The sequence below is a fragment of the Lissotriton helveticus genome, chromosome 6 (assembly GCF_964261635.1).
Source record: "Lissotriton helveticus chromosome 6, aLisHel1.1, whole genome shotgun sequence".
In the NCBI taxonomy this organism is placed as follows: Eukaryota; Metazoa; Chordata; class Amphibia; order Caudata; family Salamandridae; genus Lissotriton; species Lissotriton helveticus.
The window spans coordinates 650097521-650110969 of NC_136067.1; the positions used below are offsets into that span (position 1 = coordinate 650097521).

The following is a 13449-nucleotide window of genomic DNA, read 5'->3' on the forward strand; positions in this document are numbered from 1 at the left end:
GCAACCCGAGCAGATCTCTTTTGATAAGTTGTGGAGTGGAGTGTATATTGTTCTGTCTAAACGATGTGTTTGACAAAACAAATTCCACCATCTAATAAAGGTAATGTTGTTAGTGTCCTTCCATGTAGATGAAAAATGTGTATTCAATAAATCAAGAAATCATGACATTGTTGAGCCAATACATTAAAGTGAGACCTATTTGAATTGCCAAAGCTTGCTTTGAATTGTTTACATATTACATTTTAACAGAAAAGGACGAAAACACACAGCTGTGTGAACCTAACAGTGGGAGAAGGTAGACAATAAAACCAACCAAGACAATAAACTCAGCCAAAAATTTGGGGTATGGAAAAGCAAGAATATGAGATGGAGTTTGCAGTGGAAATATTAGCGTTCAGTGGAACGGTGAACAGATGTTTGGTAGCTGAAGGCACATGGGCTGGTTAAGAACTTGTTGCCTCTAGTTTTGTAGGTCTAAGCCCTGACATTAGACAGTTGTATAATCTCCATTATTTCCAAGCTCCTGAAATTAAAATTCCTGGTGTGGACAGATTACAAGGATTAAACGGTTTTGGAGAATAATTTGCAGTAATTAATGTTTCCGCACCAGTTCCCACGTGTATTCTCCAGTGTTTTACACAGAGATTTAGCTGCTTTCATTAGCCAAAGTCTCTGAGTGAAAATACACAATTTGTAATTCACATTGGACCAGTATCAGGATTACAGATGGCACTCATGACGAGGGTCTCAGTGAGCCGGGAAGAGTGAGACCTTCGCTATGAACATATTTCCAGGATCACACACGATGATTGTTTCCACTTTAGCTCAGGGAGAACATAGAATAATGTGGCATAAAAAAAAATCACAGTAACATTATGAAAAGTGCCTACATTGGACTGGGTGAATTGAAAGCTCACAGAACCTTTCTTTGGCTTTTTACATCTCATTACATAGTCAGGGCCCACTTGTTGGAGGCAGGCACAAACTCCAGAAGTGCGTGAATGTTCCCTCTTGCAGCTGATGCACACAGGTAATGGGGTGGTCACCCACCTCTCTGTAAGTATGAACACGCATAGCCCTTGCAGTGGGGAGTGGAAAGCATGTGGTCCCACCTGAAGTTATTACAAGGAGGCCCTGCACCATCACCTGAATGAAGGCTGAGGATAGAGGCGTGGTGTCAGGTGGATGCAGCAGGGACGTATGCTTACAACCTACATCTGTGCCAAGTCACCCCAGTTATCTTTGCGAGGTTTTCAGAGCAGCGCCTCACGAAAGAGCCGCCCGTCAATCTGCCAGACTTCCCACCTCACATACTGTCCAGCACCAATTAGTGGTATTCAGTCAGTGCTGCCAAATTCAAAAGCTACTTAGCCAGCGAATACAGTGGAACAAGTGTCAGTGTACTGCACATCTGTTTATTTGCAAGGGGAAAGCCCCATGAAAAATAGGGCATTTCTCTCTCAGTGCTATGTGAGGTTAAATTCACTGACCCCTTCTGTGCTATAACTTTAGCTCAAGTTGAGGCCTGCACTGCTTTGAGCATTCGGCACTCTTCAGGGAGTATGAGGCTTCATTGTGCACTGTCTCAGTCCCAATAATGAATGCTAAGCAGCTTGTCAGTCAGTGTGTGTGTGTGAACACAGTCCCCAGTGCTGTGATCCTGTCTTCTTGAATCTTAGGGGCGGTGGCCGGAAGGGCTGGATGAACTGACTCCTCTACAGCGCCTCCTTGTCTTGCGTGCTGTTCGTGCAGACAGGATCCTACAGTCGACTTCTGGATTCATAGCTGCAACTCTGGGAAAATCGTGAGTAATCCCATTATTTTTACTTTCAAACATTTAGAAGATTCTGAGTGGAACATTCTTACCCGGAAGACGAGGGTGCTGGCACCTGCAGTCCGTCTGGATGCACCGTCTTCCCTCTTTCTGATGGTTGTTTCATGCTTGTTAGTGATCAGTGAGACTGAGCTTTATCTGAGGCTTACTAGTCCAATAAGCAACACATTCTCTGGACTAAACACCGCCTCGTTCGAAGTTTACCCCGTCACAATGGGGGGTTATCTGTGGGCACTGCAGATTTCCCTCTTTACAGCCTCTTGTCCCGTGCAAATGTTGCAGGATATTAACCTGGTGAGCTCCACATAAGGCAACCCCAGAGGGCGGTATTCCTGCAGACCTCAGAATACCAGGATCTGTTGCAAACACTCACGGGCAGATTTACAAGCCCCTTGCGTCACCCGTACGTCAATTCTCCCATGCTAAAAATGACGCAAAAGTGGCGCAAGGGGCTTGTAAATAAGCCTTCAGTGTTTCCAGCCAGCTCTACTGAGTGCCCGAGTGCTTCCCTCTTCACGCCCACGCAAGCTCTCCAGAGCGTGTTCCACACTTGCAATTATATGAATTGCTTAATTACTATGTGCTAATTGTTGTTTTGTAACGGTTGAACTGCTTTGCTCAGAGTAAATTGCTTGCAATATGTGTGCGAAATGTTGTTATGGTTTTCACTGAGCAATGGGAATGGGGTTCTGTCAGGAGATTCTGGTTACATTTTGATCATATATAAAAATACAAGGTTTTTCATGTGCTGTGCTTACGCAACAATAGTATTACCGGTGTGACTATTAATGCATACAATTTAAAGTATTCCCATATGCACAATGCATGCTGGATAAAGATGTCTCTACCGTAGCTATAAGCATATTGCATGTTACAGAGGAGTTAAATGTCTATAAAGAGGAAGAAGGCTAGACATACAGGGCCTCATTTATGAGGCCTTGCGTCAGTTTTGCGCTTCCAATGCGTCACTTTTTGTGACGCATCGGCGGCGTAAAACATGCCTCCTGTTGCGTCACTTTGTAAACCCCTGCGCTACATTATACCTGCGTCAGGTATAATGTATGCAGGGGGGGGTTCCCCTGCAAAAAGCCTTGTAGAAGTGACGTAGTGAAATCTATGGGATTTCACTGCGTCACTTCTAGGACACCATTGCGTCAAAATATTGCGCCTGCCTCACAGCAGGCGTAAGACTGACGCAGGCCCTTTCACATGGGGCTTGCCCCATGTGAAAGAACGCATTGCTGAAGTTGCGTCACTTTTGTGACACACTCCAGCAATGCGTCACTGTTGCGCTTACAGATACGTCAGAAATACTGACGTATCTGTAACTCCTTGCAACATGATGCGTCATACATTAACCTCTTCTATGCTAATGACAAGGTCAGCTCGTCATGCAGTACCACTGGAGCTGTGCTTATGACGAGCTGACCTTGTCATGAACAATGGGAAAAATCAAGGTGCAGCGCAGCAGAAAAATACCCTGTAGCTTTGAAGGTGTTTTAAATATGACGCATCAGGTATGTCGCAAGGAGTGCGCACTGAGAAGTGACGCATCGTGAAAGCAGCGATGCGTCATTTCTCATAAATGAGGCCCACAGTTCCTTTTCAAGGTCACAGAACCCCGAGGAGACATGCTAAATCCATTCATTGTATGGTACGGAGAAGTTTATTCTGTATAATACATAGTCACTTTCACTTTTCTCCAGTCCTCATTCAATCCTTGGTCTGTTACCCAAAGAGTTCTTTTGGGGGTACATATATAGAATAATGTAGGACATTCTCAGTAAAAATACACAAAAATGCAGGTTGTAACGTTTTGCAAGCACATTTTAAGTACTGTAATGTAAGTCATTTACAAAACTGGATGGTGGAAATGTGTATGCAGGATGTTGTCTGTCAAGTACTGAACTCATGCAGTGTAGCCAAAAAAGACATCGCCAATAGTATCACGATCAGACAAAGACTTTAAACATTCAGGGAAAGAAAATAAAAGGTAGATGAAAAAACTGATTTTCTACTTGGTAATTTGTGTAAGTTGCAGTTGACGTTCTGTAGAGAAAGTTGCCTTTCACACTGTCTGCTAGTCATGGCAAAGGCTTTGTATTACAATTAAACTGACACATTTTAGGCTGGCGCATTTTAGGCTGCCATGCACAAATGCACACACACTTGCGCCTTAGTGCAAGGGTGTGTCCATTTTATAAGGAATAGTGTTTGTACTGGAAGGGCACTCTTCGGGACAAAAACTAACTTTAAACACTATTCCTGCTTTGTATTTGTTCTCTACAATGCAACATGCATGTAAGGTAGAATCAACCGCAATGGATCGCACACCGCTAGCCCCTCCTCCGGATCGCCCCTAAGGATTCTGGTACGTATAGTTCATAAGTGGTTCACCTCAGTAGGTGCAAGTAAGTACTTGTTGTTGTGAAGATCTCTAGGCCCGAGACATGGCCCGGGTTTCGGGATATCTTCCCTCATCAGTAGAGAACGTAGTTGGGGTGGAAAAGAAGGCTGCCAAGCAACCGTCACAGGCCTAGATGCCTAACAGGCACGCAGGTGCGTCATCCAGAAGCTTGTCAGCTTAAAGGCTCAAGGGAGCCCATTTGTAGAATCCACCGCAATGGATCGCACACCGCTAGCCCCTCCTCCGGATCGCCCCTAAGGATTCTGGTACATATAGTTCATAAGTGGTTCACCTCAGTAGGTGCAAGTAAGTACTTGTTGTTGTGAAGATCTCTAGACCCTGGTTTCCAGTTTATAAAGGCTCCCTCGGGCCGGTTGAGCTGACGAGCTCGTGGAGATGCACCTGCACGCCTTGAGAGGTACTGAGACCCGAGAACACTTTGGCAGCCTGCTCAGCAACCCCGAATACTGGATGCCTAATCTCTGCTGATGAAGGATAAAGATCCAGAAACACGTGTCCAGAGATGGCCAGCACAACTGTGTATTTACTCGAAACTTTTCTAAAAAGCACACTCGCTTGATGAACTGCATTGACCATAAGGCTCAGGGGCGAACCCGCTGGGAGGTGAAGCAGTGTGCTCCCACATTGGTTTCATGCATGTAAGGTAGGAAAAAATGCTCCCCATCGCCTCCTAGCACCTCTGGGCATACGCTGCCGTGGGGCGGGACAAACTACCGCCACGGGTGCCCATTCAGACCAAGATGGATCAATACACTGCCCTCAACGACTACAGTGCCCCTGATGCTCCTCTGGGGGGCGCAACAACCTCGTGCGCAGTCTGACCTTGCCACCATACTCAAGGCGATTCAGAACTCCCGTGAAGAAGTAGAGACCAAAGAGGGCGAGGTTCAGGTGGATGTATCTTTGCTGCACCAGAATTTGCCGGAATATCACCGCTCAGGTGATTGAGACTGAAACCCGGGTCTTCTCGGTAGAAGACGACCTAGCCGCACTCAAGCTACAAGTTTCCAAGTTACTCTTCATGACTGTGCAATTGGAGGAATTAGCTGAGGACACTGAAAATCGCTCCCCCAGGGAAAACCTCTGCTTTGTTGGTTTCCCTGAGGGAGTTGAAGCACCTGACATAGAATACTTTCTGAAGACATGGTCTTGGTGTCCAGCAGCCCCCGGTAAGCCGGTGCATGTAAGCGTGGTGGGGTGGAGTGTGGGGGGAGTGACAGATGGCATAATTGGCAAAATAAATAAATAAATAAATCACTTACCTTGCGCTTCGCCGAGTCGTCTGTTACCCCCCTGCCCACAGGGCATACCTGCACCGGCCGCCACGGCCGCCACTGCCCCCACCCTTCTAGCCTTCTGGGGAAATGCCCGATCATGCCAGCATGGCATTTCCCAAGAGGAATCCTGGGTACCAGGTGCTAACACCAATTAGTGCCCATGAACCAGGATCCTCTGTATCGAGATTTGCTTTTAACATTATGGCAATTAGTAACTTCCGTAAAGTGAATGACGATCATTTAATTATATTTCTGCATCAGAACGGAAATAACTGCAATACTATTGCAAAGAAAGGGCTTTGAGGAAATCCCTGCAGATGCAGCTTTCTACAATACAGAGAAAAGTTCCAAAAAACAGGCCCCCTGGTGGAGGGGTCTGGGTTAATAAAGAATGTATTGAGCAGCTGTGATTTGGTTCACAGTATGCACCATCAATGACTGGCCTAAGCCACCCTTTTTCAACTTGCTCCCCAGATGCTTGTCATTAGCTGGTTCCCCCCTATCTCATATTTCTAAAAAGCATAATACTTTATAGTTTTGTGTGAATTTGGTTAAATTTCCTAACTTCATTAGCCTCTGCAACCCATGAACATTTCAACATAAAATCCTGAAGATGTGCGGGCTGCTTTTTTCCCAATCATTATCACTTAGAAGGGAGTGTGTATTAGCCTAATTTTCAAGGACCCTAAAGCAGTTATTTATCTTAATTCACATATTTTCAGACTTTTATACCATAACTGTTATTTCCTCTTCTCTGTCGTTCACGTTTTTTAGTTTGTCTTCCTGAACCTTCATCCCATGAAGCATAGATTTGCCTTGTGATTAGGGCGGCATGATTCCTTAAAAACTCTCTCCCTTCCAACTTATCTATGTATTCAAATTCAACCAGCCTTACTCCATTCTTATTCAAATCCTGTTCTGCTGCCACTACCAATCTTCTCAACAAACAGGAGAATGATCAGACCTTCATTGCCCTCCCACCCATAATGATCATTTACAAACCCTACACGGTTGAGTTCTTTGGAGGTAATTAGGTTCAAGGTTACACACTTTCTAAAGATTTGTAGGAGGGTGCTTCTATTTAATAGTTTTCGTTTTCTCGCTTTCTTACACCTCCACTAATATACAGGTAGATACAATCCATTGCCCTATCTAAGATTATCCATTAACTTGCCTCGTCACTGAGTTCTCTGGTCTTAAATCTTTAGGGCTTTTCTTCTTTGAATTATCAGCATGCCCCAACATGTCAAGGGATTTATTGTTATCCCTCATAGAATTGCATGGGACAACTGGGGTTTTATCAAGATGTAATTTAATCATCTTTCCTTTGGTGTTCTTAATAATGTGATCAGATTGTTTTCCCTACATTTATGTGAACCCTCTCCTGGGAACTTTTACAGCTATATAGTGCTACTGGTTTCTCATTTTCCTTCCTCGTCATCCTCTTCCTTATTTTCTCTCTTTTCCCCTTATACTCTACTGCATTCTTAGCAGAGATCTTCTCTCCTACATTTATTCGTTTTCTATATCTTCTACATCCTTTAATGAACTTTTTACTACCATATGGACACACCCCACGCCTTCTAACTAGCATGGGTCTGTAGGAAAGGTATATACTTCACCCTCATTTTATACTTTGGCCTCCTTTAATCCCACATCATTTCCTATTACCTGTGCCTCTTCACTGGAAGTTACTTCAACTGGCTAAACAAGAGACTGCATGCATTATTCATTTATTTTAACTGAAATGCAATACTATGTAACAATTTATTTTGTGATTTAATGTCTTCATTATTTAAAACTATAGTTTCAAAAATTCCATGTTGAGTTTGTTCATTAACAGTAGCATGTCAAGCATTGAAGAGCTTGTAGTATCAGTGGTGTTTCAGGAGGAGAATAGGTACTGTGTACTATCTTCCTTTCTCTTTATCTCTTTATCAAGATCAGCTTTTTAAATTTTGTTTAGCATGTCTGTTTTGGAAATGGCATTGTCCTCTCCCACACTGGGGTTTAACATCGCTATTGCAAATTGAGTTGAAGATGAAAGCTGTTGATTAATGAGATGCATTTCAAATCTGGGCCTTGTGAATCTTGAAAGTCCATAAAAAAATTGTGCAGCCACTGCCATCAAGATCTGACTCCAAATTCTGGAAAAGTTTGTTGCAATCATCTCTCCTTACTTGCATGGCCCTCATTTGTGTCCTGGCTGAAGCAGCTCACTATTCCTTTATCCTCCTCACCCTTCTTGTTCCTCAAAGTGCGTATCCATGATTTTTTTTATTGAGGAGGCTAGGGAGACGACAGATGGTGATCTAGCCTCGCTTGTAGAGGAGCCTTCAGATCTTTTTGGGACATTCTTTTTTTTTAGATATATATTTTTATCGAACACTACAACAAAGAAAACACAGCAAGCCAGTTCATCAGTGATACAATGTAGTTATAGGCTGCTCTCCATGCACTGTCCCTGGAACGTTTTATCATCATGGTTCCTCACCCTCAATATTAAATAAATCTTGAATTCTTGCATCACGGTGTACGAGCGCCACTGTAGGGGATAAGCATATTTCACCCCTATGTACATTCCAGGCCGCCCACTTCCGATCCCATTTTTTAGGACATCCTCTGTGTTTAAAAACATCCTTCTCCGCTATCATGGCTCTATCCAAATCTGCAACCCATCCTGTAATTGTTGGTGATTCTCCCACTCTGGGTCAACAATGGGAGGGGGGGGGCAGGAGCTTGATGAGGTCCAGTGTCCGTGCTCCTAGGTAAGTCGTTATATCAAAAAAGGACACAGTTCCAGGACCAGAGGGTGCGTGAATGTCACCCACTGTATGGATACAGAAAGAAAGAGGATAAAGGTTAGAGAAAAGTGAGAGAGAGAAGAGTGAAAAGAGGTAGATATTGTTCCCCGGTCTCAAGGATACACTCCTGAAGGGGAAGATCAAATCTTGCCTCTCTTTCGCCCTCACACACCCCGAAGGATGTCATGCTTCATCATCAGGCTTTTTTGTGCTCCTCGTCAGACCGGCGCTGCAATGTCTGATGGGCCCCCGAAGGGTCTCTTTGGCGGAGATCTTTTAAAGAGAAAACGCTGTATGGTGCATGCAGGTGTGAGGGCAGAGATAGAAAATGGGAGGGTTTCTTTTACGTGAAAGGGTGCGTGCTAGTGAGTTAAAAATACCTAAGGGCATCCAGTCTGGGATACTTTTATTTATGTGGTGTCCTTGGTACAATAAAAAACCAACAGGTTAGTGTGTCACGTGAGGTTACAATGTGTCTATGTGACAGGTCAAAAGGTCGACATGTTTCACGCCTATTTGTCAGGATGATCGGTGGCGTTTCTTCAGGACCTAAAAAGTGAAATGCACCTCTAATTAAATTGGGTGGGGCACACATATAAAAGGATATCCATTAGTCGTCTTGTCGCTAATGGTTTGGTGTCCTAGAATAAATCTTAGGGTGTGCAACAGGATCTCCGTAGGTAGATACTGATGTGTGTGCCTACAAAGGGGGAGACAAAAAAGAGAGCAAGAAGCCGGTGAAGGACTCGTGGTGTATAATCCCTGTAATCAGGGACCGAGTCAGGTTTCACCGTTACTGCACACAGACATATTAACAATATTGACAGTTGTAGCATTAAATGACCTCAAGGGTCGTCAGTGGAAGCCAGGGTCATGTGTTGAGGATAGACATATGCGTCGGTCAAGGTAGGACAGAAGGGATCACGTCTCAGAGAGAGGCATATCCTACTCCGTCCACCCAGCGGCTGCCTTGAAATGCCGAGGGGACGTCCCTCTACAAGTATGTTTCCGTTCTGAAAGCGTAGGGCGTGGTGTACTTCCCTTCCGGGTGTGCGCTGTAAGATCTACTCATGCGCTCGCGATCAGTGTACAATGCCAGGCTGCACCGGGGAAGTGAGTGCGGAGTCGAGCATGCGCGATCGCTGCCGTGCTCGGAGTCTGGGAACTGGCTGACACTGAGCCTAGGGATGCAACACAGGTATGGGCAACCGTAAAGTTAGACATTAGATAAGCCAGAATGCTCAGTGGCACCACGGGTTGTGGTGTGGTTGTGTCCGTTTTTATGGTGCACTGTATATGTCGGCAAAGAGGCATGGGAAGTGCACACTCCCTACTATTATCGTGAAAAGAACCAGCCCATGTGACAGGTGGGTGTATAAGGGTTCACTCAATTGGGTCCATGCTGCAAAGAGGCATAGGCGGGCACCGCTCATAGTTCCGCCCAGGGTATATCATCATTCAGGCCTTGTTCATGTGTCTTAAGGCGGAACACCCATCGCTGTTCCTGGCGTAGTAGTGCTCGTGGGTCCCAACTTGCTTTAGATTCTAGGACTGTCCACATCATCTCATCGCTATCATGTTTTTGTTCCAGGAAGTGATTAGTCAATTTAGTCGCTGTCCTTCCTCGTCTGATCGTGCTCTTATGCTCGCTGATGCGAGTCTTAATCTGCCGCGATGTCATTCCGACATATTTCAGGTCGCAGGGGCAAGTAATGAGGTAGACGCAGTTTTTTTAGTTACAATTAGTGTGGGTGCGTTGTTTCCATGTAAAATTGCCCAGGTGTAGTGTTTTAGTCGGTTTTGTTGTGGGGCATGCGTGACAGTTCCCACAGGGGTAGTGCCCCGTAACTCGTGGTAAATTCCAGAGCGTGGTGTCTACATTGGTTTTTGTTCTTTCGCGGGGGCGGGTATGGACTAGAGTATCCCGGAGGTTGGTGGTCCTTTTAAAGGCAAAGCGTGGTGGTGCTAGGTCGAGTGAGTCGCTGTTCAGAATTTTCCAGTTCTGCCTGATTATGTTCTTCACTTTATTCGATAGAGGTGTGAAAGTGGTTACACAGGTGAGAGTCTGATTTCTTCCCTTACTTTTACCTCCAGTAGGGCTTGTCTATTGTTGTGTTTCGCCCTTTTCCGCGCTTTTTCTACTGTCTTGACGGGGTAGTCTCTGTCCCTCAAGTTTTTTTCAAGGCGACCTGCCTCTGTTTCGTAGTCCTGAATGTTAGAGCAGTTCCTTCTGATCCGTAGGAACTGCCCATATGGTACGTTTTCCCCGCCTATGCCTCTTTGCAGCATGGACCCAATTGAGTGAACCCTTATACACCCACCTGTTACATGGGCTGGTTCTTTTCACGATAACAGTAGGGAGTGTGCACTTCCCATCCCTTCCCATCCCTCTTTGCCAACATATACAGTGCACCATAAAAACTGACACAACCACACCACAACCCGTGGTGCCACTGAGCATTCTGGCTTATCTAATGTCTATCTTTACGGTTGCCCATACCTGTGTTGCATCCCTAGGCTCAGTGTCAGCCAGTTCCCAGACTCCGAGCATGGCAGCGATCGCGCATGCTCGACTCCGCTCTCACTTCCCCGGTGCAGCCTGGCATTGTACACTGATCGCGAGCGCATGCGTAGATCTTACAGCGCACACCCGGAAGGGAAGTACACCACGCCCTACGCTTTCAGATCGGAAACATACTTGTAGAGGGACGTCCCCTCGGCATTTCAAGGCAGCCGCTGGATGGGGTAGGTGCGGAAGCAAGAGCACTCTGAGATAACCGTGAGTACTTTCTTCCCATTAGGGGAACATGAGCATACGATTAATCTATGTCCTGTCCACTGTTCCCACCAAGCTGCGCACGTGGGCAAGCGCGCACGAAGGTCTCCTAGAGCGCGCAGTGTCCTGAATCCAGAGCGCACTCTATGAGACCCTAAGAGACCATTTGCGCCGCCGCTTTTAAAATGCGAGCGGCGCGAAATCCAGGCTGAAGGCAGAGGAATAACATGCTGTTGCAGGCGCGCAAAGCCCTTTGTGGTCAAAGGGCTTCTGCTTCAACCATTCTCCCCCACCACACCCCCGTCGTGTGTGGACCCCCCCGGGCTGAGGCAGCTTCCCAGCCGCACCCGAGCACTTCATGGGTCTTTGAAAGACCATTTGCACGTTAATGAGGCTTTGATGGATTTCACTCCTTCTTAGGGCCCTTGCAGCTCGACACCTCCTACTGCTGGAAAAATTAGCCCCCCTCCCACCCCCTCTCATTGCCTGCTTGGTCGGCCTTTCTAGAAACATGCTCTGTTGGCAGCATTAGGAAAATAGCTGAGAGGGGGTGTGGAGGTAAAGTTTCCTGCACTCCGCACGTAACTCCAGCGGGTCATTTCTTTGGGGCAAAAACATTATTTTCCCTGTGTTGCCCTCTCCCCTCCCATCCCTCTCAATTCCCTACAGGTTCCCTTCCTCTGGCCATGCTTGTAGCATTTCCCTATCTCAATGCGTGTTTGTTCAGCCTTTCTTGAAACACGCTCTGCTGGCAGCATTGGAACAAAGGTGAGCGGCGGGGTGGGGAGGCTAAGTTTGCTGATGATCCTGCACATAACTTCTCTTTTTTCACATGTGCTCCCTGAATCAGTCTCAATGAAGGCTGTAGAGCATACTTCTTCTCTTCGTGTCTTCTAGAGGAGGGACTGTGTTGCGCCTGAAAGGAAGCTACTGATTACACTCTCATTCAATCCTTGGCCCCTGCGCTGCGACTTCTAGAAAGTGTTTTACTGTTGATAATGCGCTTAGAGAAGTGGTCAACCGTCCATGTATTTCTTTTTGTGCACATACACGATTTTCCCATTGGAATGCTTGTTTTCACTTTTATTTGTTAATATTGCCATATAGAAACAAAAGGTTTAGAAAAATGTGTTTTTTGTCCAGGCCCGTTCCTTCTCTTTACACCCTACTCCATAAAAAAAGAAAAGTCATGCTTTCCTGTGAAATTGGCATCTGTGAGCTACAGGGCAGTAAGCAACCGAGAGTCTGAAGAGCAGGTGGAAAAGAGGAGTATAGAAAAGATCGCTGTTATCCATGTAAAAGATGTGAAAGGTGATGGTGTACAAACTCTAAAATGATTTTAATGAGGTCCCAATGAGCAGTGTATACATCATTGTAGATATGCAGAGGTCACATGTTTCCGCTGTGGGTATTAAATAAACGTTGCCTGCGCTTTCCTGCCAGTTCTAAACATTGTTTTAATGGCAGGCAGGAAACAGGGCGTTAATGCAGTGAATGGAAAGGGTGGAGGACAGTAAAGACAGTGCAAGGCCCGTTTTCAGGACAGCTTTTGTTTATGTGATATTTATATCCTTGAACAAAGATGACTGGTTACTTAAATGCTGACTAGACACACCTCAGAGCAATTTCATCAGCATTTCATCTCTGGGGGCGACTCACAAAAGCATTTGAGTAAAGGTCAGGGGTACTCTTGCGAGCTTCTGTGAACTGGCCCAATCTAAAATAAGAGAATATTTGGACCGTGTTCATATACATTTAGGAACAATAGAAAAGGCAGTCCCTGTTTTCTACTTTGGAGGGAAGGGATTTAGACGTTTCAGGGCAGAGTCACAAACGCATGTAACAGTTCCTCAAAAAGTATTTCCGTAGTAGCACTTCCCATACTCCCTAGTGAATCGGCACCAATATGCCTAAAATCTTAACACAATCTTGCAGGTGTGTACTTTTAATACATTATTATTATCCCAAAGGGCCAAAGTAAAGTAGTTTAAAAAGTCCATTCATCTAAGTGCGTGAGGTGGCATCAAATTTACAGGTCCCTCTCGCGGCCTGCATGACTCCGGGGGTACACGCGGGGGGGCCGGGGGTAAATAAATACAATGAAAACAAATAAACTAAAACTAAACTTACCAGGATGAGGCATCTCCTCCGCTGGTCCCGCGTCACATCACGTCTCCGAGTCCAAGTGACAAATCGTAGGACTGGATGCGACTGGGGGCGGTATCCTGCCATTTGACAGGGCATGGGGCGACTGTATGTCACGCACCGAGCAGGAGCCTATCTGCAGACTCCTGCACTACACTAGGCATGCGTCAATGGAGTGGCCGTGC

The 13449-nt window shown here is 45.7% G+C and overlaps 1 protein-coding gene across 1 annotated transcript in view; it reads left to right on the forward strand.

The window, feature by feature from the left end:
* LOC144762435 (dynein axonemal heavy chain 5-like) overlaps positions 1-13449 on the forward strand; it is a 1437549-nt gene that overhangs the window by 1252425 nt on the left and 171675 nt on the right. The window contains exon 98 of the mRNA XM_078647616.1: positions 1680-1804. Within this exon, the coding sequence (XP_078503742.1) occupies positions 1680-1804 (125 nt within the window). The remainder of the gene's footprint in view (positions 1-1679; positions 1805-13449) is intronic.